This window comes from Myxine glutinosa, chromosome 2 (assembly GCF_964187855.1).
Source record: "Myxine glutinosa chromosome 2, kmMyxGlut1.1, whole genome shotgun sequence".
Classification (NCBI taxonomy): domain Eukaryota; kingdom Metazoa; phylum Chordata; class Myxini; order Myxiniformes; family Myxinidae; genus Myxine; species Myxine glutinosa.
The window spans coordinates 224,054,797-224,080,244 of NC_136262.1; the positions used below are offsets into that span (position 1 = coordinate 224,054,797).

At 43.9% G+C, this 25,448-nt stretch overlaps 1 protein-coding gene across 6 annotated transcripts in view; it reads left to right on the forward strand.

The window, feature by feature from the left end:
- LOC137420801 (semaphorin-4C) overlaps window positions 1–25,448 on the forward strand; it is a 187,062-nt gene that overhangs the window by 149,898 nt on the left and 11,716 nt on the right. For all 6 annotated transcript variants that reach the window (XM_078772285.1, XM_078772287.1, XM_078772286.1 and 3 more), the window contains exons 7-12: window positions 1,180–1,296; window positions 1,909–2,060; window positions 8,981–9,162; window positions 9,301–9,445; window positions 10,053–10,272; window positions 22,656–22,774. In XM_078772285.1, coding sequence (XP_078628411.1) covers window positions 1,180–1,296; window positions 1,909–2,060; window positions 8,981–9,162; window positions 9,301–9,445; window positions 10,053–10,272; window positions 22,656–22,774 — 935 coding nt within the window. The remainder of the gene's footprint in view (window positions 1–1,179; window positions 1,297–1,908; window positions 2,061–8,980; window positions 9,163–9,300; window positions 9,446–10,052; window positions 10,273–22,655; window positions 22,775–25,448) is intronic.

The following is a 25,448-nucleotide window of genomic DNA, read 5'->3' on the forward strand; positions in this document are numbered from 1 at the left end:
TCATTGACCCAGAATGAGGATTACTTGAGGACATCTCCCTCATTCTTCCACTATATGCATGGATATTTGGACTTTGGTTCTATTTCGGGGCAGTTATTGCATAAAAGAAGCTCCATGCTGTCAATTCCTTTTTAAATCTAATTTGTATTAACCATCTATGTCACCGGCTTATGTTGCCTGGTGTTGGCTTAGCGGTTAGGGTGCCGGCTTGGGATCCTAGGATCCTGAGTTCGAATCCCGGTCGATCGCTGAATTAACGCCAGGGGGGTTGACTCAGCCTGTCATCCTTCCGAGGTCGGCAAATTGAGTCCCAGCTTGCTGGGATGAATGATCACGGTGTGTACCCCGATTTAGAATAGGTACAACGTATCCCTGCACATCGTAAGAGGCGACTAAGGGTTGGCGTCAGGAAGGGCATCCGGCCATAAAAACATTGCCTCAAACAGGGAACCATGATTGTCATGGGGCCCGCAAGGCTAACCCCTGCTCTAGCGGGGAAAATGGCCTTAAAACGATCATTCATTCATTCATTCATTCATTCGTCTATGTGAAGATAATTACTTGCATAGGAGTAAATTGACTTGCTTTTAGTAACGTGTAATTCTCTAATCGGCTGCGTTCACATCAGCAAGTCCCTATTTCAGTATTGTAAGACAAAATACAAATGCTACACACATTTGCACGCAATACTCTAAAAATTCCAATTGGGATCTTGATGATCATGAATCTATAAATAGTTAAATAACAGCCATTGAATCAGAATGTCTCTGGTTGCTGTTTGTGCGCGTGTTATGAGTGTTTTCTGGAAATCTATCATCATCTTGACCCATCCCAATGCAATCCGAGTTTAGTCATGAAAACAATTCTCTGTGTAGTTGTTGCATGTTCCGTGCTCAACAAGGCTGGCACACACAACTGTAAAAAGCATTCTTTTAATCTGCCAGGATACCTATCTGTATAGACAGTGCAATGATCTTGGTCTTTGTCATTTAGGAATAATTACTGGCTCTCCTTGTATTCCTGTCGTTGACCGTATGTGTTGATGGAGTGTTTAATAAAACCGAGAGCAATTGATGGCAATTGATGGTCTTTTTTGAGGGGGAGTGGTGGGGTGGGGGGGGTTAAAATGGCATTTGTGGGTTAAACTTACAAATTTTAATGTGCCCTGTTCTCTTGCAGATGGAGACTTCTATGCAGGAACGACAGATAACTTCCTTGGCACCAGCTCGATAATCTCACGGAGCTTCGGCTCTCGACAAATCTTGAAGTCCGAGTACTTTGCTACATGGCTGAACGGTAAGATAGACGTTCTACTTTCTTTCCTACGTCAACACAGCCCTCCCTCCTCCCCCATTGCCTCATATGAAATACCTTGATTTCATATCGGGCAATGGGGGGGCCTTGCACCTTTCTAGCTTGTTTCCAAAGGATACTGTTGTGTTCAGAGCCGTAAGCATCGTCTAATCTAATATAAAGTTTCACCTTTTTTTTGTTGAACAAGTTTACTTTAGAGATGGAGCATAAATTTGGCTTCCATTTGACATTATTGTCATCTTTACACATCAATGATGCTTCCACAGTTTCCATCCATCACTTTGATTTTTTGGGGGGTTTTGGCAGCTTTTGGGTGGCGTTGTTCGGTTAATAATTTGGGCTGATGCAAAGTCATGCAAACGAGCTAATATTATTCTGTAATCTAAGATACCTTTTTACCCCCGTGAGCAATGGAAGATTATTTATGGCCAGTACCCTTTCACAATGATGCTAGAGTTGAATATCAAACCCCACTTGCATAAGGACCCGGTACAACCGTGTGTGTTGGGGTGTGGGGGAGTCGAGGGTTTACAAGAGATGCCTTTGTGTCTCAATCCGAACTTAACACAGAGCACTCTTTTTGCCTCTCAACAGAGCCCAACTTTGTGAGTGCAGCCTTCATCGAGGAGAGCCACCAGTCTCCCATCGGGGATGATGACAAGATATACTTCTTCTTTACTGAAGTGGCCAAAGAGTTTACGTATTTCGACAAGGTGGTTGTGTCCAGAATTGCTCGCGTATGCAAGGCAAGTTTCATGCAGCATTATGCATACACCTTCTAGCTTCCAGCATATTTTACCCTGCCCACGTGAAGTGAAAAGTGGGGGGAGGGAGGGGAGGGGGAGGGTAAGCGATTGGTTCATGACTGCCTGTCTGCAAATATCAGTTAATGGTCGAGGAAACCTTTTTAATTTGAATGTTCTATTTTGAACATGAATCGGAAAACAAACACTTCATTCCACAATACGTTGGCTCTGAATTCGGCCTGATCACACATGGGCAGAGAGGAGTGAGATAATATTTTTTACTCTGTCTGCCTGACTGGAAGTCAAACAAAATTGAAAATCATTTCAAACAGGAAACTTACTGTCTTTAAGGACGTCATAAAGGACACAAACGACAGGCAAGAACTAATGTAACGTGTTATACAGGGTGGTGTAATAGACACTGTGCCAATGGCGGTAAATTCCACAATTAATTTATTTATACGGCTTTACAATTTTTAATTCATTACCTCTGCCACTGAAGGTGGATGGAGGTTATGTTTTCACCCCTGTCTGTTTGTTTGTTTGTCTGTTTGTGAACAAATTATCTCAAAAAGTTGTGGATGGATTCGGACGAAATTTGGTGTAGACGTCGTGTATGTGACAAGGACAAAATGATTAGATTTTGGTGAAGATCCAGATTCGGATCCGGCTAGTCGAATTTTTTAAGTGATTCTTCACCATTGGGAGATAAGGCCAAAACCGATACATAGCAGGATATTTAAAAAAAAGTTATGGATGGATTTGGACGAAACATGGTGGACCAGTTGGGTGTGTGACGAGGACTAATCGATTCGATTTTGGTGAAGATCTGAATATGGATTCGGATACGAGAATCTTTTATTTTTAAGTGATTATTCACCATTGAGATTGATTGAATCATATTCATGATTGAATCATATTCATTGATTTCATGATTTTTGATCATATTCATGATTGAATTGAATGAATCATATGCATTGAGATTCATATTCATGAGATTATTCACCATTGAGAATGGGCAAAAAGCGATATATAACATGATATTTAAAAAAGTTATGGGCGAGTTATGACTAAACTTGGTGGACGAGTTGGATAGGTGACAAGAACAAGCCGATTAGATTTTGGTTCAGGTCCGAATCCAGATCCGGCCTATCAGTGGGATACAAAACAAAAACTGTTCAGCCTGGCGGAGGTATGGTTATCAGTACTTGGACATGTTAAATAGGGTGGTGTATAAGATTGCTTCAATAGCGCTAAACATTTTAAAACGATCTTTAATATCATTATTTTATTGAAATTGACGTACCATATACACCTGAACACTGCGTGGGGTAACGTGTTATATGAACTCTCTAGTTCCTCCAGTAACGACATCTTAGCTACACCCCAGGTCGAAAATCCCATAGAAAACCAATAGGACAAATCCCATCAAATTCCCATAGGAAATTGGACCAGTAGGATCTAATGGTTTCAATAAGGAAAGTGAAATACTGGACCAGTAGAAAATACCAATAAAAACACAGTCGGTCAATGGAGGACCAGTAGAAGACCAATAGAATACCAATATATAAATGGACAGGACTGAAAATAACTAATCGACATATGTGGGAAAATTGCATGTCCAGACTGGGAATTGAAACCAGGCCCTCTGATGAACTGTACCGGTGCTCTGCCATTTGAGCTATCTGAGCTATTTAACTCAACTCAGTGTAATGAATTACCCTACGCTCACGAAGCGAAAATCAGGGTTAGGCATTCGGTTGCGTGTGTGGCGTACGTGTCTGCATTTTTAATATTCATTTTCTCGGCAACCGTTGGTCCGATTGACAGGAAATTTTACCACAGGAGTGCCTCTGCCTGTATAATTATTTTATTCATAATTATGATGTCATAGGTCACGTGGTACGGATGCCATGTTGGAAAACCGTTACACCTCTATATCTCTCAAACCACTCAATGGAAAAAATTGAAACATTGCTCATTGTCAAGTACTGCCCATGGGGAATAAGATATGTTAATGATGTCATCAGTACGTTAATTATGACATAATTCGACAAGTACGACGCTTGATTTGTTCAGTATGAATTTTTTTCACTGCAATTCTATATCCAATTGACACGAAATTTTCACCATAGGAGCGCCTCCTCCTGAATAATATTTTAATGATAATTATGACGTCATAGTACATAGGTCACGTGGTGCAGGCGCCATCTTGGAAAAAGCTCGCACCTCTATATCTCTAAAACCACTCCATGGAAAAAAATTTGAAACATGGCTCATTGTAAAGAACTCCATATGGGGAATAGGTGTTGTTAACGATGATGTCATTGGTGCCGTACTTATGACATCATAATTTGACAGGGACAACACTTCATCTGATCAGTTTGAAAATTTTTGAGCGTGACCTATGCAACAATTATATTTGAGAATAAGAATATAAATTTATGATTTCATCGCTCACGTGGTTTGGCAGCCATATTGGATCAAAGAAGAAAAAAAAAAACGTTCAAAAACAAGAGTTGGCCGCACCAAGTTGACTGCGCAGGGTAAGTATTATATGAATACCATCTAGTTAAAGTATTTTGATTAGTCTATGGGTTTTCTTACCAGTTAACTAATGGTTTCTACAGGACCAGTTGAACTCAAAGGTTCCTGTTGGTTTTATGGGTCTCAGACCAGTTAAGTCTAATGGTTTATATTGGTTTCAACTGAATCTGGTTCAGTTTCTACTGGAAACTCTACTGGTTTCTGTAGAAACCAATAGAAACCGTGATTTCCAATAGAGACCCATAGAAATGTCCGACTGGTCTCTATTTGTTTATATGGGATTTTCGACCTGGGACATAACTACCTGAAAATTAATACAAGTATTGCAGACTAATACAACAGGCATTTTAAAAGGCCATTTTCCCTGCAAGAGCGGGGGTTAGCCTTGTGGTCCCCATGACAATGTTCTCCATTTTGCCCTATTTTCTGCATCTCCCCTTGTTAACCCCCTGGCCCGCATTTCTTCTTCGACCATCTTTAGCCAAGTCTTTCTCGGTCTTCCCCGTCCTCTACTTCCTTCTACATTCATTTCCATCACTTCTCAACCAGTCGCTTTCATCCTTCCTCAACACATGACCAAACCATCTCAACCTGTTCCTCTTCACAGCATCAATCACAGGCTCTATTCCCATCATTTTTCGCAATTCATCATTTGTCTTCCTCTCTCCCATCGATACTCCACACATCCACCGAACCATTCGCATTTCCACCCTTTCCAGCCTTTGTTGCTGCTCTACGTTCATTACCCATGTCTCGCTCCCATAAATCATAACACTTCTCACACATGCCGCATACACCTTTCCCTTCAGCTTCAACGACACTCCCCTCCTCGTCAGCACGCCACTCAGTTCCCGAAACTTCTTCCATGCACATCTCACTCCAGCAACCGTTGCCGAGTCTGATCCACCTTCTCCATTCAGCATGTCTCCTAGGTAACAAAATGTTTTCACACCTTCCAGCTTCACGCCGTCTCCAAGGTCCAACTCAACATTTCCTCCATCTGCAGCTCCCTCTGTGCACACCTTACACTTGAATGTAGCTGCCACACTGGTTAATGACCCTCTCAAACCATTACATTTTTGATGAACCCACTCAGCGCACATTGTACATTGAATTGAGTTCACTCCGACACCCTTCCTGCACATAGCACATGGCCACTTCCCAGTTCTTTCCACCTCACCACATGCTTTACCACTTGCCATCACCTTTGTTTTTCCGATGTTCACCTTCAGACCTTTCGTCTCCATACATTCCTTCCACTTGTTCATCTTCTCCTTCAGTCCATCCATACTTTCTGCAATCAACACCAGATCATCTGCATACAACAACTCCCACGGTAAACCCTCCTTTACGTTCCGAGCCAGCACCTCCATCACAGCTACAAATAGTAGTGGACTTAGTACCGACCCCTGATGCACTCCCACCTTCACCTCAAACTCACCACTGTTCCCGTCCTTTGTCCTTACAGCTGTGCGTGCTCTTTTGTACATTGCCATCACTACTCTGATCAACCATTCCTCCACTCCTAACTTCCTCAATGCCCATGTCACTACTTCACGTGGAACCCTATCGAATGCTTTCTCCAGATCAACAAACCCAAGAAACAACTTCTTCCTCTTCTCCATGTACTTCTCCTGCAACTGCCTCACAATAAAAAGCGTGTCTGTCGTTCCTCTTCCTGGCATAAGTCCAAACTGCATTTCGTCAATCTTCACTTTCTTCCTTATCCTCCTCTCCAACACCCTTTCCAATACCTTCATTCCATGCTCCAATAACTTTATCGCTCGATACGAGCCACAGTCCAGAGGGTCACCTTTCCCCTTGTATAGAGGGACGAGGGTACTCAGTTCCCAATCCACTGGAATGCGGCCTTCTTTCACCACCAGATTGCAGATCTCTGTCATTCTCTTCACACCCAAATTACCCGCTGCCTTCAACATATCTCCCACAACTCCCGTCAGCCCTCCCGCTTTTCTACTCTTCATTGCTTTTATCGCTTCCCTGGTGTTGGGCTAGCGGCTAGGGTGCCGGCTTAGGATCCTAGGATCCTGGGTTCGAATCCCGGTCAATCGCTGAATTAACGCCAGGGGGGTTGACTCAGCCTGTCATCCTTCCGAGGTCGGCAAATTGAGTACCAGTTCACTGGTAATTCCCTGCTTGTCGTTAAAGGCGGCAAAAAGGGTTGGCGTCAGGAAGGGCATCCGGCCGTAAAACATTGCTTCAAAAAGGGGACCGAAAAACAACAACAACCACAGTTCCCGAAAAAGGCCAACCCCCGCTTGCGGGGAAAAATGGCCTCTAAAAGGTGGTTTATTGCTTTTATCGCTTCCTCAACTTCCTTCTCGGTTATCTTCTCTGCCGGTCCTACAACTGGGTTACTCTCTGTGTTGCCATCCCATTCATTCTCTGCATTCAACAGTATTTCCATATGTCTCTTCCATCTTCCTTTAATTCCATCTGGGTCCACAACGATTTGTCCCACTTCATCCTTCAAGCAACTCACCCCCATCACATCACACCTCTCTTTCGCTATCTGCTTTGCCATCCTGAATACCGCTCTCTGACCCTCTTCCAAATCCAAGTGTTCTCCGAACATTTTCCGACATGCCTCCTGCGCCTTTGCTGCCTCTTTCCTTGCAGCCTTCTTGGCTGCCTTATAACTTTCATGCTCTTCCTTTTCTGCCCCCGTACCCTTCGCCTTCTGCCACTCCTTGAACTTCTTCCTCTTCTCATCAAACTTCTTTCCAACTTCCTCATCCCACCACCATGTTTCCAGTGGTCCTTTTGTCCATCCACATACCTCACCAACGGCTCCCAACAGACTTTCTTTCATTGACATCCAACCACTTTCAAGCTCAACCACATCATCCTCTACCATACTCAGCCTCTCTTTTAATGCCTCCCTCACTGTCACCTCTTTCAACCTCCACACCTTCATTCCCGGTTGGTACTTCACCCGCCGAGCTCTCCTCGCACCTTTCAACCTTATGTCGCAGACAACCAAGTGGTGCTGTGAAACAGCCTCCTCCCCCGGGATCACCTTTGTGTCCCGGAGGTGCCCTCTATCTCGCCTACGCACCATCAGGTAGTCAATGCTTGTCGTCGACCCACCTGACGTGTATGTAACAAGCTTATTATCCTCTTTCTGGAACTGAGTATTACAAATCAACAAATCAGCTCCATCAGCAAACTCCAAAATCCTTTCACCTTCTCCATTTCTCACACCATATCCGTAACCCCCATGAACTCCCTCAAAACCGTCCATACTCCTTCCCACATGTCCATTTAGGTCTCCTCCTACCACAACAACTTCCTTATCTTTCACGTTTTCCATCAGCTTCTCTATTGCACACCAGAACTTGTCCTTCTCTTCATCGCTCCGACCAACCTGCGTAGCATATCCCGAGATGACGTTCACCAAGAGCTTTCCAATCATCATTTTCACCATCATCAACCTTTCACTCACTCTCGTCACACTCACCACACTGTCTACAAACTCCTCAGAAAACAGGACACCAACACCATTCATGCCTTCTGGGCACCCTTGCCACACAAACTTGTATTTCTGTCCCTGCCTACCCTTCACCATTCTCACACCACTTCCCTTCCATGTTGTCTCCTGCACACAACATATGTCCACTCTTCTTCTGACCAATACTTCCACCACTTCTCCTGATCTCCCAGTCATTGTCCCTACATTCCATGTCCCAAACCTCAGAAACCGATCTCCACGTCGGGCATCAGACTTTTCGTCGTCATAAATGGAGTGATTTCCACCCTTGCTTCGATCGGGTTCCCCACCTTGAGTTTTGACGAGAGGGAGTGGGGTCCCCCACGGGGTACTTCGGGCTGTACCCTGCCCATATCTCGTTGTAATTGTCATGATTCTCTTTTTGAGGCAATGTTTTTATGGCCGGATGCCCTTCCTGACGCCAACCCTTTTAGTCGCCTCTTACGACATGCAGGGATACGGTGTACCTATTCTAAACCGGGGTACACACCGGGGAATTGCATTGCAGACTAATACGCAAAATGAATATCCTCATAATTAGAATACATATTTGTAACTAGAATAGCACTCGGTGGATCGCATACCTCCGCCAGGCTGAAGAGTTTACATTTTCTCTCCCACTGACAGGCCGGATCTGCATCCAGATCTGAACCAAAATGTAATCGGCTTGTTCGTTCACTTAACCAACTCATCCACCTAGTTTTGTCATAATCTGTCCACAACGTTTTGAGATATCATGCTCAGTCAGCCAAACGGGGGTGAAAGCATAACCTCCTAACCCTAACCCTAACCCGAACACCTTTGGTAGCAGAGCTATCAATCATTGTCAAAATTAGATTGTTCATTCGTGTTGTTGTTTTAGGAGGATGCTGGCGGTAAACGCATTTTGCAAAATCGTTGGACCACCTTCTTGAAGGCTCAGCTCGTGTGCCCTGACCAAGATGGTTCACTCTTTAGCGTTCTACGTGGAACATTCGTGCTGCAGCCAAATGGCCCGAAAGCCTGGAAGGAGACCGTTTTCTACGGTGTTTTTTCAAAGCAATGGTATGTTATGCGGCCGTCTTTGACTTGCCCAGTTAGCTTGAGAAAACCAGAACAAGATGTCAATGGCTTTATGAATATCATGTAAAGTTAACTCTTTTTAAACCTGACAGGTAATGTGATCTTGTTATTCTGTTACAGGAGTAATGACGGGCGTTCAGCTGTATGCCATTATGGCATTGAGGAGATAAACAGGGTATTTGACGGGAATTACAAGCAGCAGACTGAGCAAAAACAGAAATGTAACGAGTACGATGGGCAGTTACCCTCTCCACGTCCAGGACAGGTACTTGAATCATTGTTGCATTTTGAAATCAGGATGTTGAAAGCCTTGCATCCCTACACCTCCCTGATATTGAGATGAGATATTTTGTTTGGGATACTTTTGATTTCCTACATCCACCTCCCCGCTCCCTTGCCCCCTCTACCTCCCCCCCCCCCCCCCCCCACCCCTCCACCCACTACCTCCCCATCCCCTACTTTAACTGTGGTTTGAGTGGAAGCTCTACAGTTCCCAAATGCACTGCATCTCTGATGGATGTTTATGTATTGCAGGAAGTAAATGGATAATTGAACTCTTTTCATTCAACTGTGATGTGCTGTTTGTTTCCTTTTTTGTTTCCACAGGACAGCCTATTATAGTCCTATTAATACCCTCCCCTAGTTTAACTCACTGTATTTATTATTCTAAATTGGTCATTGTGCTTCAATAACATGTGTATTTGTTTGTTTCGTCGATTTATTTGATTGCTCTATCACTCACATCTGAGGTTGTGATGATGATAGATTGTGATGTGTGTTCACTTCTGTACACGACACTTGTTTTTACAAATGCTGTCATCGATACTTACTGGTGTTTATCCTTTGCCTTGGTGTTCCTCCTTAATCACTAGTGCATCACAAACAAGCAGAGGAAAGAGAAATACAACAGCTCCATGGACCTGCCTGATCAGACACTCTCCTTTGTGCGGGATTGTCCTCTTATGGACCAAGTGGTGAAGCAACCCAACAAAATACCTCTGCTCATCAAGTCTCATGTGAATTACACAACCATCACCGTCACACGTGTTCATGTGTCCGATGAAATCGTCGACGTCTTGTTCTTGGGAACAGGTATGAATCGAGCACAACTTTGATTAATTGGACGATTTCCTTCTGCACTATTGATGGCCATTCTTCATTCAGCTCTCATTTTCCATGTACGTAGTGTGTTCAAAAAGTATCCGACCTTTATTTTTCGTGCGTAAAAAAAAAGAAGCTAGGGAGGCGTTGATTGGTGCACGTATGTAGGCGATCCTAATGCGCACGCGTGAATTTTTTCCCACCTGCAGAAGCTGTCATTCGACGGCAGACCGCCGATGAGTGAGGAAGTGTAAGTGAGCGCCGTCGGATTTTCGTTTTTGACAAAATGACGGAAAAACTTGAACAACGCTACTGCATCAAATTTTGTGTTTTTTGGCCTCGGGGATGTTGGATGCTTCCATTGTGATGACTGCAACTTGGTTTCTGGGTCGTACCCATAAACCCAGGACTCATCGCCAGTGATCACTGTGTTGAGGAAGCTGGGATCGCTGTTCACAGTCTCCAGCATGTCCTGTGCGATCTCCAAACGGAGTTGCTTCTGCTCAATCGTTAGCGGCTTTGGTACGAACTTCGCTGAGATTCTCCTGAAGCCCAAATCCTCCTTCATAATGGAATGAACGGTGTTGAATCTTGCGGATCGTTTCCACTTGGGAATCGCCAAGCTTTACACAAAATTTGATGCAGTAGCGTTGTTCAAGTTTTTCCGTCATTTTGTCAAAAACGAAAATCCGACGGCGCTCGCTTACATGTCCTCACTCATCGGCGGTCTGCCGTCGAATGACAGCTTCTGCAGGTGGGAAAAAATTCACGCGTGCGCATTAGGATCGCCTACATACGTGCACCAATCAACGCCTCCCTAGCTTCTTTTTTTTTACGCACGAAAAATAAAGGTCAGATACTTTTTGAACACAGTGGTATTTGTGCACTTCAGGTTAATTTTGCACTTTTTCTGAAGGTGGAGGTGGGTTGTGGATGGGGGGGAGGGATGGGGGAGAGGGAGGTTGGGAGGGGTGTCGCGTGGGAGAAGTAGGGGATCGTGTCGCGGATAGTAGGGGGTTCTTCAGGTTTATTTACATCTCAAAATGGAATTCCCTCCTCTGAGATCCATGCAGAGCAAGGTCTTTTCTTGCATCTGTAATGATGTGAGCCAGTTTCTACAAAGATTTAAGTACAGGTATTGCACAAATATTCTATAATCCCTGGGCATCAGTGGAAATTAATTTGGATCATGACAGTTCCTTGCACACAATTGAGATGCAAACGAAGTTGTATTTGAGATACCGTGGCACTGGTATTACACATGGCGCACAGTGATTTTCACTGGTAGTCGTAATTATCTGGATTGATTTGACATTAATCTTCTGCCTGAGATGTGGAGACTTTAAATAGCTGCCTTGTTGACTTTAGCTCCTCTGCACAGATTAACTTTACAAACCCCATATGTTGTGCCTGCCTTTTTGGCACCCAATTCTGCCTTGATTAAGCAGTGGCATAAAACGTGGATGGCATTATTGAATGAATGAATGAATGATCGTTTTAAGGCCATTTTCCCCGCTAGAGCGGGGGTTAGCCTTGCGGGCCCCATGACAATCATGGTTCCCTGTTTGAGGCAATGTTTTTATGGCCGATGCCCTTCCTGACGCCAACCCTTGGTCACGCTCTTACGATGCGCAGGGATACCGTGTACCTATTCTAAATCGGGGTACACACCGGGATCATTCATCCCAGCAAGCTGGTACTCGATTTGCCGACCTCGGAAGGATGACAGGCTGAGTCAACCCCCCTGGTGTTAATTTAGCGATCGACCGGGATTCGAACCCAGGATCCTAGGATCCCAAGCCGGCACCCTAACCGCTAAGCCAACACCAGGCTCAGGAATTTATTTCCTGCTCAAAAAAAGCAAAACTATGCCGTATGAATTGGCGATGCATTTTCTGCAATTCTCGTGAGAAGCAAAATCGCTGGTTGATTGCATCACTCGAAACAATAGTTTGGATCTTGCATTTTCAAGGAAAGTCATTACCTCCACCACCAAAGGTGGATGGAGGTTAAGTTTTCATCTCTGGCTATCTGTTTTTTGTCTGTCATCAGGATATCTCAAAAAGTTGTGGACTGATTCGGACGAGATTTGGCGGACAGCTTGGGTGTGTGACAAGGAAGAATTGATTCAATGTTGGTGAAGATTTGAATCCGGATGCAGATACTATAATTTTTTAATTTGTAAAGTGATTCTTCACCATTGAGAGATTGGGCCAAAAACGACATGTAGCATGATAATTCCATACGTTGTGGACAAGTTATGACAAAACCTGGTGGATGAGTTGGTTAGATGACAAGAACAAGCTCATTAGATTTTGGTTCAGATCTGGATCCAGATCCGGCCTATCAGTGGGATACAAAACGTAAACTGCTCAGCCTGCGCAAGTATGTGCTCTCCCGAGTGTCGTTCTAGTTTGGTGTGTCTTCGGTGTCACTTTTAGCAAATGATTAAAAAAACAGATGATTGTATTTGGCAAGGTTCTGTTGATAAAAAACGAATGCATTTTCGAAAGTGTGGCATTAATGTATTTAACATCCATTGTTTCTGGCTTCTTACTGGTTAAGAGATTAAAGCTGACATTTTGATATGCAGCATCGAGTCTCATGGAACATCAGAACAGCAGGGGGGCATTGTTGATCAATCGAGAAAAAATAGGGCAAAGGGAAAACTGAGAGGACATCAATTAGATGCACCACAGCACAAGGAAAGGGAATTGTGGAATGGTGAGGAGAACATGTCTCAGTGGGTATAGTAAAACTCGTGTTGTGGAAATTGGAGAGAGCATGAGGTGGCAGTGGATAACATGCTTTTAATTCTGTGGAGAAGAGCTCAAGACAATGGACTCAGAAGAACAGTTGCACTTGTAAAAATAAGAGGGGTATGAAAGAATGAAGGTGAGTGATGACTTTGGACTTTGGAAAGTGATAAGGAAAGGTTTTCTTGTAGAATGCAAGTGACCGTTAGGCAAGAGGGCAGTATGAGAGACCAGGATTTTCTTTGTCCTTTGTCTCTCTGTCCCTCTGTCCCTATCTCTCGCTCTCTCTCTCTCTCTCTCTCTCTCTCTCTCCCTCTCTCTCTCTCTCTCTCTCTCTCTGTCTCTCTTGGCCTCTCTCTCTCTCTCTCTCTTGGCCTCTCTCTGTCTTGGCCTCTCTCTCTCTCTCGGCCTCTCTCTCGGCCTCTCTCTCGGCCTCTCCCTCTCCCCCTCCCCCTCTCTCTCTCTCTCTCTCTCTCTCTCTCTCTCTCTCTCTCTCTCTCAGTCTCGATCTCGATCTCGATCTCGATCTCAGTCGCTCTCTCTCTCTCTTGGCCTCTCTCTTTCTTTCTCTCTCTCTCTGTCTCTCTTTCTTTCTGTCCCTCTTTCTGTCCCCCTCCCTTCTCTCTTTCTGTCCCCCCCTCTCTCTCTCTCCCTCTCTCTCTCTCTCTTTATGTCCCCCCCCCCTCTCTCTTTTTATGTCCCCTCCCCCCCTCTCTTTTTATGTCCCCTCCCCCCCCCCATCTCTCTCTCTTTCTGTCTCTCTCGCTCTCTCTCTCGCTCTCTCTCTCTCTCTCTCTCTCTCTCTCTCGCTCTCTCGCTCTCTCGCTCTCTCTCTCTTTATGTCTCCCCCCCCCCGCCCCCCCTCTCTCTCGTCTCTCTCTGATACTCTGCCCAAGGGCGGTCTCCATGACGCCAAAGTAGCCCCATGGCTACACCGTGTTTTTTATTTGCCTTTCCACCGGCAATCAAGGCAGGAATTTTGTAATTTGTCCAGAGGGCCAGCAATAACTTACTTACTCATCACAAAATACATCATGGAATCTTTAACATCCACCAAATAATGCCAACAGATGAGACACGCCGATTTTGTGTCCATCGAATGGACGGCGGGTGCACGTTGTGGATACAACACACTGCCTATGAACTATGAAGCACTACTTCAACAGTTTATAGTCTGGTCTGTTATGGAACCCAGGCTAGACAGCTCAAAGGCAATGTACCAAGTCTTTACCATCTTGTGGGACCCAGGACGAGGAGATAGCCAGTAAAAATAACTGCCAGGTCACCAACCTGGTTATGGGGAGCAGGAAGGAAGCAGACCCTGAGAATCAGCTTCCTGATGTGAGATTCCAATGGAGCGCATAAATCGCAGATGCCATATTTCACATGGATGAATCGGTTAATGCACTCTGTACTGTTACGGGGTCCCCCCCTTACCTCTGGTCTCGGTAGACCTCCGAACCCCGAGAGGGTCCCCGGCAGAAAGATGTGTTATCCTTGGTTTAAATCCAGCAAATGAAACAGTCAAATCAATAAGGCAACCACACCAGGTGATAAACAAACAATAATATATTATAAATCACACACAAAGAGCCATACAACAATGTGGTCAATCACCCCTACTTTCAAATCTTACGATGATAACCTTATCAAGCCCCTTAACCCCAAACTCATGGCACCTCCCCAATGTCTCTGCACCCCTCAAAGGCGAAGTCCCAATGTCTCTGTGCGCTCCCACGATCGCGGAGTCAAGGCCCGATCAAAGTCAATTGAGGCGGAGGCGATCGAGGCCACGTTGTTCAGCACCCTGCAATACAGCGGTGGAAAGAAACCTCACAAAGACACGCTCCGACGTACACGTTGCGGTTCAATCCGCGAGCCTCCGTATAATTCTCAAGTGCCCTTTCTGGCACAGCCGTCCCCGGCAAACCACCGGGGAATAATGCCCAGCCGACACGACCAAAACCGGTTCATTGCAGGTTGCTCGTGTGGCGAAGATGGCGGACGGCTTTCCCTCGAACCCGGGCTTTGAGGCCAGGATCCTCCGGAACCTCAATGAGGATACCCGACGACACAGGCTCCACGCACTCCGGCGATAACTCTTATCGCCCGAACTTCCCTTTGTGGAGGCATATAATTATTTATATTCTCCTCTTCTTAAAATGTGTTTTTCTCTGTGAAATGAAACTTGGAGAGGAACATTCCTGTTTCGGATGGGTTAGAAAGGGAATGACCTGTGGGGAACAGATAAAGGTGCTTTATCATTTTAACAGTAAACAACTGTCTAAAATGGCTCTTAGAATTCTCCAAGATAGAAACCAGAGTGTCTCACTGTCTGAGCCGTGCGGAGTCTTGAATTCCATGCTCATATAAGGAACTAAGCATTTATGATATAAGAAAAGGGACTTCGAGGAAAAGGAGCGCTGGCCAAGGGGAACGGAGAAGATCTGCTCAGGAGAAGGTGGAGTGCCACGACCGGCAGAAAAAGGATGCTTCGTTAAAGTTTAGTTCTTTGTTGGTCAAATATCTTGAATCAGTTCGTTTATGCCCTACCCTCTAAAGTTTTAATAAAACCTCACGTGAGAACCAAGTTTGGAGTTTTCCTTGTTGGAGTTCTAGTCGTAGGGATTAGGAATTCTACATGACCTTAGAGACGCAAAGTTCACTCGCACTGTACGTCGAACGCTCGGTCCGGAGCTTCAACAACAACGTCTGTTCACGATCTCCTACCGCCTCTTCTTTCTTTTTTTCACCTCTTCCGGTCACAATCCGGATTTCCGGCCACATTTTACCAGGAGCGCTTTTAAATCTTTTAACTATAATAACCCTTTCCCTTCAACCACAATCACCAGAATACTCAGAATCAACAACAATAATCATAACAACAACCCTTAGGGCCGAATCCATAACAGTACGCTTATCACCCATATGTGATTGTCGAGTTGAGAAATACAATCGTGATGATGAAAATGCATTACATACTACTATACATACAACTACCATCTATATATAATGGAGCAATTGTATGTATGGATGGATGTATGGATGGATGGATGAATGGATGGATGGATGGATGTCCGCTCTTCACCCATTGGTTGGACAGCTAACCTGACTCCACCCACAAATGTAACCTGAAATACTTAACCTAAAGTACCCCGAGGACCCTAAATACCCCCAAAAGACCCCAAATGACCCAGAGGAACCAAAAGACACCAAAGACTAAAAAGACTGAAAAGACTCTGAAGACCCAATGCATCCCAAAGACCCCGAAGACCTAAAAGAGTGAAAAGACCCAATGGACCCCAAAGACCTAAAAGACCCCAAAAACTGAAAATATTCCAAAGATCCTTTAAATCCCTGAAGACCCACCTAAGGGCCAAGAGAACCAAAAGACCCTTAAATACCCAAAAGACACAGAGGACCCCAAAGACCTAAAATACCCTGAAGATATAAAAGACCCCGAAGACCTAAAATGCTGAAAAGACCCAATGGACCCCAAAGAACCAAAATTCCCAAAATACCCAAAAGACACCAAAAACTGAAAATATTCCAAAGACCCTTAACAACCCTGAAGACCCCAAAGACCCTTAAAGACCCCGAAGACCCAAGATAAACAAAATACTCAAAATATCCCAAAGATCCTTGAAGACCGAAAAGATAAAAAGACCTCAAAGACCCAAAAGGTCGAAAAACCCCAAAATACCCCAAATACCCTTAAAGACCAAAAAGACTGAAAAGACCCAAAAGACCCCAAAGATCCTTAAAGTCCCAAAAAATTCAAAAGAATGAAAGGACCCCAAAGAATGAAAAGACCCCAAAGACTGAAAAGACCCTGAAGACCATCAAGACCCAAAAGGCTGAAAAGACCCTGACGATCCAAAAGATCCTTAAAGGGGAACCCAAATGCAATTTTTTTTATTCTGAAAAAACCATTGGCAATCATTAATCAAGGTCTAATTTGAAGGGTTTTTTTTTTTTTTTTTGCCAATCACAAAGTGCAGAAAAAAACAGAGTCTGTCGATTTTCGAGATTGCCAGTGAAGTCACATTGTGAACTCACCGTGATCCTGCCGGTGACGGAACATAGAGAAACGGCGCATTGCGAGCTCGGATTCTGAAACTGATTGGGGATGATGAAGGGGTGGGGTGGTCATGGGGTATTGTTAGCTCGAGTGACGGTTGACGTGGGGTTGTGATGGGATGGAGGGGGGGAGGGAAGGGGGGTTGCGGTCGTGGGTATTGTTAGCTCGGGTGACGGTTGATAGGGGATTGTGAGGGGTGGTGGAGTGGGGTAAGTGATGTGGGGTGGTCATGTGTATTGTTAGCTAGGATTATGGTTAATGGGGTAATGTGAGGGGTGGTGGAGTGGGGTGAGGGGTGTGGGGTGTGGGGCAGTCATGGATATTGTTAGCTAGGGTGATGGGGGATTGTGAGGGGGTGCGGGAGGGGAGGTAAGGTGGTCATGGGTATTTTTAGCTTGGGTGATGGTTGGAGGGGGATTGTGGGGGGAAGGTGGAGTGGGGTTGTTTTGGGTATTGTTATCCAGGGTGACAATTGATAGGGGATTTGTGAGGGGATGGTGGTGTGGAGTGGGGTGTGGGGTGGTCATGGGTATTGTTAGCTGGGGTGATGGTTGAAGGAGGATTGTGGGGGGAAGTGGAGTGGGGGGAGCGGTGTGGGGTTGATGCTTGATGGGGGATTGTGAGGGGATGGTGAAGGGGAGGAGAAAGAGAGGGGTGTGGGTTGGTTGTGGGAATTGTTAGCTAGGGTGATTGCTGATGGGGGATTGGGGGAGGGAGGGTAAGGTGGTCATGGGTATTGTTAGCTTGGGTGACGTTTGATGTTTTGTTTTTGTGGAAAACTGAGATGCCTCAAAAACCAAGGACACCTAAATTGAGCAGAAATCAGCAAGAGCAATATTAACAAAGGAAATCAGCGGTTACCGCGATTGTGAAAATAAATCCAAGTCAAAGTAGTAGTGTCAGCAGAAAATACTGTATCTGATGGGAGAAAAACGTTGATGCACACTTGGAACAACGTCGCCCGTAGGCCGTAGGGCGGGTACTCTGCTAGTATGTACAACCATACATGCAACCATATTGGTTATATGTACATTACATACAACCATAGGTTTGGTGTGTGACAAGGACGAATTTATTTGATTTTGGTGAAGATGTGGATACGATTTATTTATTTATTGTGAGAGATTCTTCACCATTGAGAGATTGGACCAAAAACGATATGTGGTACGATATCTCAAAAAGTTGTGGATGGATTATGATAAAACTAGGTGAATGAGTTTGGTAGGTTACAAAAACAAGCCAGTTAGATTTTGGTTGAGTTCCGGATGTAGATCCGTCCTATAGGTGGAATACAAAACAAACTGTTCAGCCTGGCAGAGGTATGTGCTCTACCATTCGAGTGCCATTCTAGTTGTTTTTATGTTCAACTAAGACGTTTAATGCAGGGAATGAACAAAATTTTGTTACTGATTGAAATGTGTTTTGGCACTTAGAACATTGATCTGAAATGCACCTTAATTCCAAATTTAAATGGATTGAGTGTGCCTAGTACCTAAAACGAGCAATACAGTGGCGATAGTGCAGCTGTTTGCAAAGGCCCATGCAAGGGTTTCAGTTAACACAAACATTTGGTAACCTTAATGGAACCTGTTACCTAAATTACCTATGATAAGCCTTTTATACAATTTGTGGATTTGCACAACTGTGGTGATGACCCTGTCAATACACCCACTTGTTTTCGTTGAACATTAAGCCATGCTATGTCACCTGAAGACACACCATCATTGAGTTAACTCGGATACTTTTTTTAAATGAGATAAGCTTATTGTGCAAGACTCGTTCAGCTGCATCACACTACCCAAGCTGAGTTACAAAATTCAGATTTGACTACTGAATAGTCACATGGACTGTGATTTGTATTAAGCAAAGCAAAGGTTATCTCATCTTTTGTACAGAATAGAATCGACATTGGAACTCTGACAACTTTAATTTGTGTCACATCGTCTGTTTGTGTCCATGCAATCAGTTGACAAGATTCTTGTTGCCAGCAGATGTTTGTCTTGTTGCTTTCTTGATCTCATCACATGAGGCTAAAGGTGTTTCCCAGCAGAATGGAACATGGAGTCGTAATTACAAGACAGCATTTAGCAATGCAGAGCCCTGCTGGGGTATTTGTCTCAATGACACCTTTTCATGTAACATACCACCACGTTTGACCTCATTATAGATTAAAATGTGGTTTTATAATTTGGAATATCGTAAATTTTATTTATAGCCCTATTTCCTTGGTGTACAAAGCTGTGTCCATGTGACAGTTTTTTTTTTTTTTAACCACTTGCAATGAACAATTTAGATTGCAGTCGATCTATGTGGGACAAATGTATGCTTAGGGACGGGCACGGCTAACTTGGACATAATCCAAATTTAAAATATATAATATCAACTTGTGGTTAAATTAGACAATGTACTTAAGGCCGCCCGGGCATGGTCGTGGAGCTCGCAGGCCTTGCAGTGCACCTTAGATCATGGCCTCAACGAGCCAGCTTGGAAAGTGAAGGCCACCTGGGTGTGTTGGTCAAACCCGTGGTCTGAGCTTTTCTTTTTGTATACAAAGTCGAGGCTCATGGAGGAGCTAGAAAATAGAATGGATCAGGACGTTGTAGAACAAAAGGGACAGCACAAAGAGAGGAGAGCGACACACCAACAGCAGAGTTGAGAGACAAAATAAACGGAGACTTGGACACAGAAGGATTGTGGGGAAGAATGAGTGGTAGGGAAGGGTGGAGAAGATGGATACAGAAGCAAACTCAGATTAGATGATCTGAGGTGGTGGTGAACAGCTGTCTTGAAGACCTAGAGGGATGAATGAGATGAAGAGAATGTGTAAGTTGGTTCCACAGGTGGAGAAAAAAAGGAAGGAATAAGTGGAGGAGAGCATTGTTTCTGGATTTTGCAAGTTTCACCAGAAAGAGGTTGCAATGTGAAATGGTTAGGCACTTTTGACTCTGCTTCATTGCAGGAGACTCCAATAATCTGGAAGGCCTTGGTTTCCACGGCGTCAAGCTGAGCAAGGTTTGAGGCAAGGGCATTGGCCCAAAGGGGAGAGCAGTGTTCCATCAAGCCGTGGATGAAAGCTTTGTCAGTGGATAGCAGTTCATGTGTGCCAAGGAAGGACTTTGCACGATGGAGGATGTTTCATCGGTGACTGGCTTTGGAAGCCACCTTAGTGATGTGGTTTGCCCAAGAAAGATCATATAGCTGATCATGAGACCCAAAAGCTTAAGTGACTGAACGTTTTCAAGAGGATTGTTGAGAAAGTGGATATAGGAGGGTTTGCCAGACTGTCCTTTCGGAGAGAGAGTGCGAGTGTGAGTGCGAGATGTGTTTGAATTGAACGACGTATTCCAAGTGATTGACCAGTTTGGGATTATTATTTTTGTTCTAATTATCATATAATATTTGTGATTAGTCTGAACTAGGAAGTTGGCTGCAACCTGCCTGGCTGAAGGATGAGGGATGTCATGGCAAAGGATGGAATCATCAGCAAATAGATGAAGAGGATTTTCCAGAGTCAAGGAGATCATTGATGAAGATCAGGAATAGGACTAGGCCCAGAACACTGCCTTGGGGCACTCCAGCCTTGACATGGCAAGGAGATGAAAGGATTCCGTTGAGTGGCACATGTTGGCTACGAGAGTGGAGAAGTCATTAAGCCATGTGTGAAGTTAGACTTGGATGCCATAGGCAGGGAGTTTGGAGAGTAAAGCAGCATGCCAGACTGTATCAAAAGCACAAGATATTTCCAGAGAGGCAGCCCTGATCTCATGTCTGACATTGAGGGCCTCCATCCATTGTTGGAAGAGGAGAAGCAGCATGTCCAAGGTTGAGTGACCTGGTCTGAACCGACATTGGTGATCTGAGATGAGGACATTGGAGAAAAGGAAGGATTTCATATCAACTGCGATGATGGATTCCATGCCCTTGCTGATTATTTGAAGTAAACTGATGGGCAGGAAGGGCATCCGGCCATAAAACATTGTTTCAAAAAGGGGACCACGGTGCCCGGAAAAGGCCAACCCCTGCTCTGCGGGGGGAAATGGCCTCTCAAGGTGGTCACTTATGGTTAAATCAGTTGGACGACTTTGTTCAATTTCATTGTTGAAAAATGACTGCATAGTTCTTCTGGGGTATATAGATCATGTTAGATCTTCGAATAAACAATCTATACAAAAGTAGATCTGTTTGTGAACTCACTCTCTGACACACACTCACACAAAGCCATCACAATAGCCTCCCCCGTCCCTTCATCTCCTCGGGAATGGGCCAGGATAATCACTGACCTCCAGTCCGATTACAATAGCCTCTCTTGTCCCCACGGGGACGGGCGAGGTGAACGAAGCCCCCTTTCTGATGAAATTAGAGGCGCTGTCTTCACTGTCAATAATATGCGATACATCAATAATGATTCATCAATATGCTGTCCACATTTATGTTTTTTTAACCATGTTGGAATGTTGCTAGATTGTGATGTAACGATAGTAAATTGAAAACAATGCCACATTTTAGTCCAAGTGGCTTCTACTTCATCCCACCACCACAAAATAACCACCTCAGGGAATGTTGTTTGGCGTGAGCTAATGAGATCAACACAAACGCAACCACTGCACTGAACACACTTTTAAGGAAGCCTTTTATGCTGGAATATAGATCTAAATGGTGCAAACTCGATATAGACAATTAATTCTTTTAGCTCGGCCTAGGCCTCGACAATAGTCTGGAGGCAGTGATGTCGGGATTGTTGTGATGGGAATACTGTTAGCTACTCTCTAAACCAGCATCATCCCTATCTTGTTTAGGATCTTTTTTACACTGTAGTTTGTCATCCCTTCATTGCCTTTTTAATTTAGCCCACATTTTTTCTTCACTTGTAGACAATTACATCTTCTATGGTTATTCATCTGGCCTCCTTTGCCATATCGCTCCTGCATTAGGAGAGACTCATTATCAAACTCAGAGCTATGCAGTCTGAAATGATAAGGCTCATCAAAGTGCTACCATTTATGAGTGACCCACTTTGTACAGCTGTGGTGTAGGATTAGCTCGATTGAGGGTGGGGCAGGTATGAAGTTTCGCATCATTAAGAATGGTCACCATCTGTACCTTCAAAAGTAAGATGAACTAGAAGTGTCAGAGGAATGAAAGACCAATTTTTAGTTTTCATAGGGTCCTGCTTTTTGACATGAGCCCCTTGGCTGCCACTTATGAGTCAAGTAAATTTGATGGGACATTAACCACACAGGTGGTGCAACTCCCATTCGCGGTACACCAGTGTTGGATAAAGGCTGCCCTTAACCACCTGTAGCTTAACTCTAGAAATCATTGCCGATGGTAGAACTCCAAGACAACAAGCAACTATGTAAAGCTTGCCTTTTGAAATGAAATGTTATACTCGATGTTTACAGGATGTCCCCTCTTTTACTTTACTTCTGAGACTGCGTTTTGAACCACTTGCCCATTTAAACTTCACTGATTTGCTTTAATCTGCTCCTCGTAGCCGCACATGACCTTAACTTGTCCGTCGGCGGTTTTCCTTTCAGATGTTGGGACCCTGCATAAAGCTGTGGTGATGAAAAACAAGGATACCTGGATTGTTGAAGAGTTGGAGCTCTTCTCACCGCCCGTGCCCATCCAGAGTCTCCTGCTCGTCGAGGAAAACGTGAGGCATTATTGGGGCTTCCAAGTGGAAAATAACTAATTTAGTATCCATAAATGAAACTGGAGGCACCTTAAACTCATGAATTGGTCACGTGAACAAATATTCAGGTCCGACAGTTTGACCACAGAGTGGTCTTCGACTGGGATTATCCCAGTCAAAAACTCTATTCTATGCGTGGTCAGGCCTGGGCCTATGGTCGGGTGTGCCTTCCGTTTCCTTATGAAAGGTCTTTTGCAACTACACGCGATTATTGTCTGATTTTACTTAACAAGACACTCAGCTGTAAGACAAACATGCTTCGACACTTTCTTCCTATGAATCCTGAACTAAAAACATTTCCCAAGAAGAACACCCATTTACCGTTATCTGGATTCATTCAAGCCTCGCCCTCACAAAGGGACCAAAACACCATGTGGTCGCAACATGTGCGGTACTTTTGCTCTTTCATCACAAATAACTGGTTCATGTTTACTCAAAAGAGAATGGTTGGATTCGCATGTAGGAAATGATCGAACAAATATGGTGACATGGTCGCCTGCTGCAATGTAATGCCTTTGAAAACTGTTATTTATTTATTTTGTTCGTTATCTCTCGGATTTGCGTCATTGTTTTCCTGTTTATTTTTTTCTATCTTCCTGACGTACTGCAGATACCAGGATAAATTGGTAATGCTGAAGTTTGTGAAATAATAATGAATGGGGTTAGGGAGGGGAAATGCCCCGAATAACAAGTAACTTGACAACCAAAAAGTGATAAACGATGGGAAATTTAGGATAAGCTATGAAGCTAAACAACATGTTTTATTTTTAGTTTATTTTTCATTTTGTCGTTTTGATGAATGGTCATCAATTTATTTTCCTCTGTTGTAATTATTTTGTTTTGGAAGGCACATTGTACTGTGGTCTCCAATGTGACTTGTGTAACCCCTTCGCGGTGGTTACGAGGGTGGTTCAGGGTTAACTTGCACCCTTTGTTCGAAACAAAGTGAAAGCAAATTGAAGTTTATGAAACTTATTGTAATAATAATCGATATAATAATACACTTGTTTCTATACAATCTATCAATTTAATATGTATATAATGTAATTCTATCCATATAATACAAACTTCTATGCTCTATCTATCTACAGTCACGTGAAAAAGTAAGTACACCCCATGTAAAGTTTTGACTTTTTCAACATAGTTCAACATACAGCTATTTGATCTTCATTTCAACAATATTGACAGATAAAGGTGATATAATATAACAAATATCATGAAACATTTACATTTTGTAGTCCATTGTATAATTTAAATAAACATAAATGCAAATTTCGCATGTGGAAAAAGTAAGTATACCCTGACATTTATCACTACTTAAAATACCTAAAATTAGAATCAGGTGCACCAGCTCAGGTGAAAAGGATTAGAACATTGTTGGAGAGGATCTTGGAGGAACCTGTCTTATTTAAACCTCAGACATTTAGTTTGGTTTGCTCTTTGTTGTTGAAGTGTGCAGCGTCACCATGCCTAGATCAAAAGAGCTCTCTGAGGCCTTCAGAAAGAAGGTTATAGATGCCTACAAGTCTGGGAAGGGATTCAAAAAGATCTCCTAACAATTTGAAATCGATCATTCGACTGTCTGGAAGATCATCTACAAGTGGAGAAGATTCCAAACAACTGCCAACTTGTTCAGGCCAGGCCGCCCCAGCAAGTTCAGCCTGAGAGCAGACCGCAAGATGCTGAAAGAAGTCTCGAAGAACCCCAGAATGTCATCACGGGACCTACAGGTAGCTCTTGCCACTGTTGATGTCAAAGTGCACGAGTCTACCATTAGAAAGAGGCTGCACAAATTTCATCTACATGGGAGGTGTGCCAGGAGGAAACCTTTGCTGTCCAGAAAGAACATCAGGGCAAGACTAAAGTTTGCCAATGAACACCTCGGCAAAGACCAGCACTTCTGGAAAAATGTGCTCTGGACAGATGAGTCAAAGGTAGAGATATTTGGCCACAGTACCAGAAGACATGTTTGGCGAAAACCAAAGACAGCATTTGACCACAAGAACCTGATACCAACTGTAAAGCATGGTGGTGGAAATATTATGGTTTGGGGCAGCTTTGCTGCATCAGGGCCTGGGCAGCTCACCATCATAGAATCCACTATGAATTCTTCATTGTACCAGAGGGTGCTTGAGGATAATGTGAGGCCATCTGTCGGAAAGTTGAAGCTCAACCGAAGGTGGACCTTGCAACATGACAATGACCCTAAACATACCAGTAAATCCACCAAGGAATGGCTGAAAAGAAAGAAATGGAGGGTTCTGGAATGGCCAAGTCAAAGCCCGGATCTAAATCCCATCGAGATGTTGTGGGGGGATTTGAAACGAGCTGTGCATGCAAGAAACCCCTCAAACATCGCACAGTTGAAAAAATTCTGCATGGCGGAGTGGGCAAAAATTTCTCCCAGTCGATGTCAGAGACTGGTAGACAGTTATAAGAAACGCCTACTTGAGGTTGTTTCTGCCACAGGGGGCAATACCACCTATTAGAGCCAAGGGTGTACTTACTTTTTCCACATGCGAAATTTGCATTTATGTTTGTTTAAATTATACAATGGACTACAAAATGTAAATGTTTCATGATATTTGTTATATTATATCACCTTTATCTTTCAATATTGTTGAAATGAAGATCA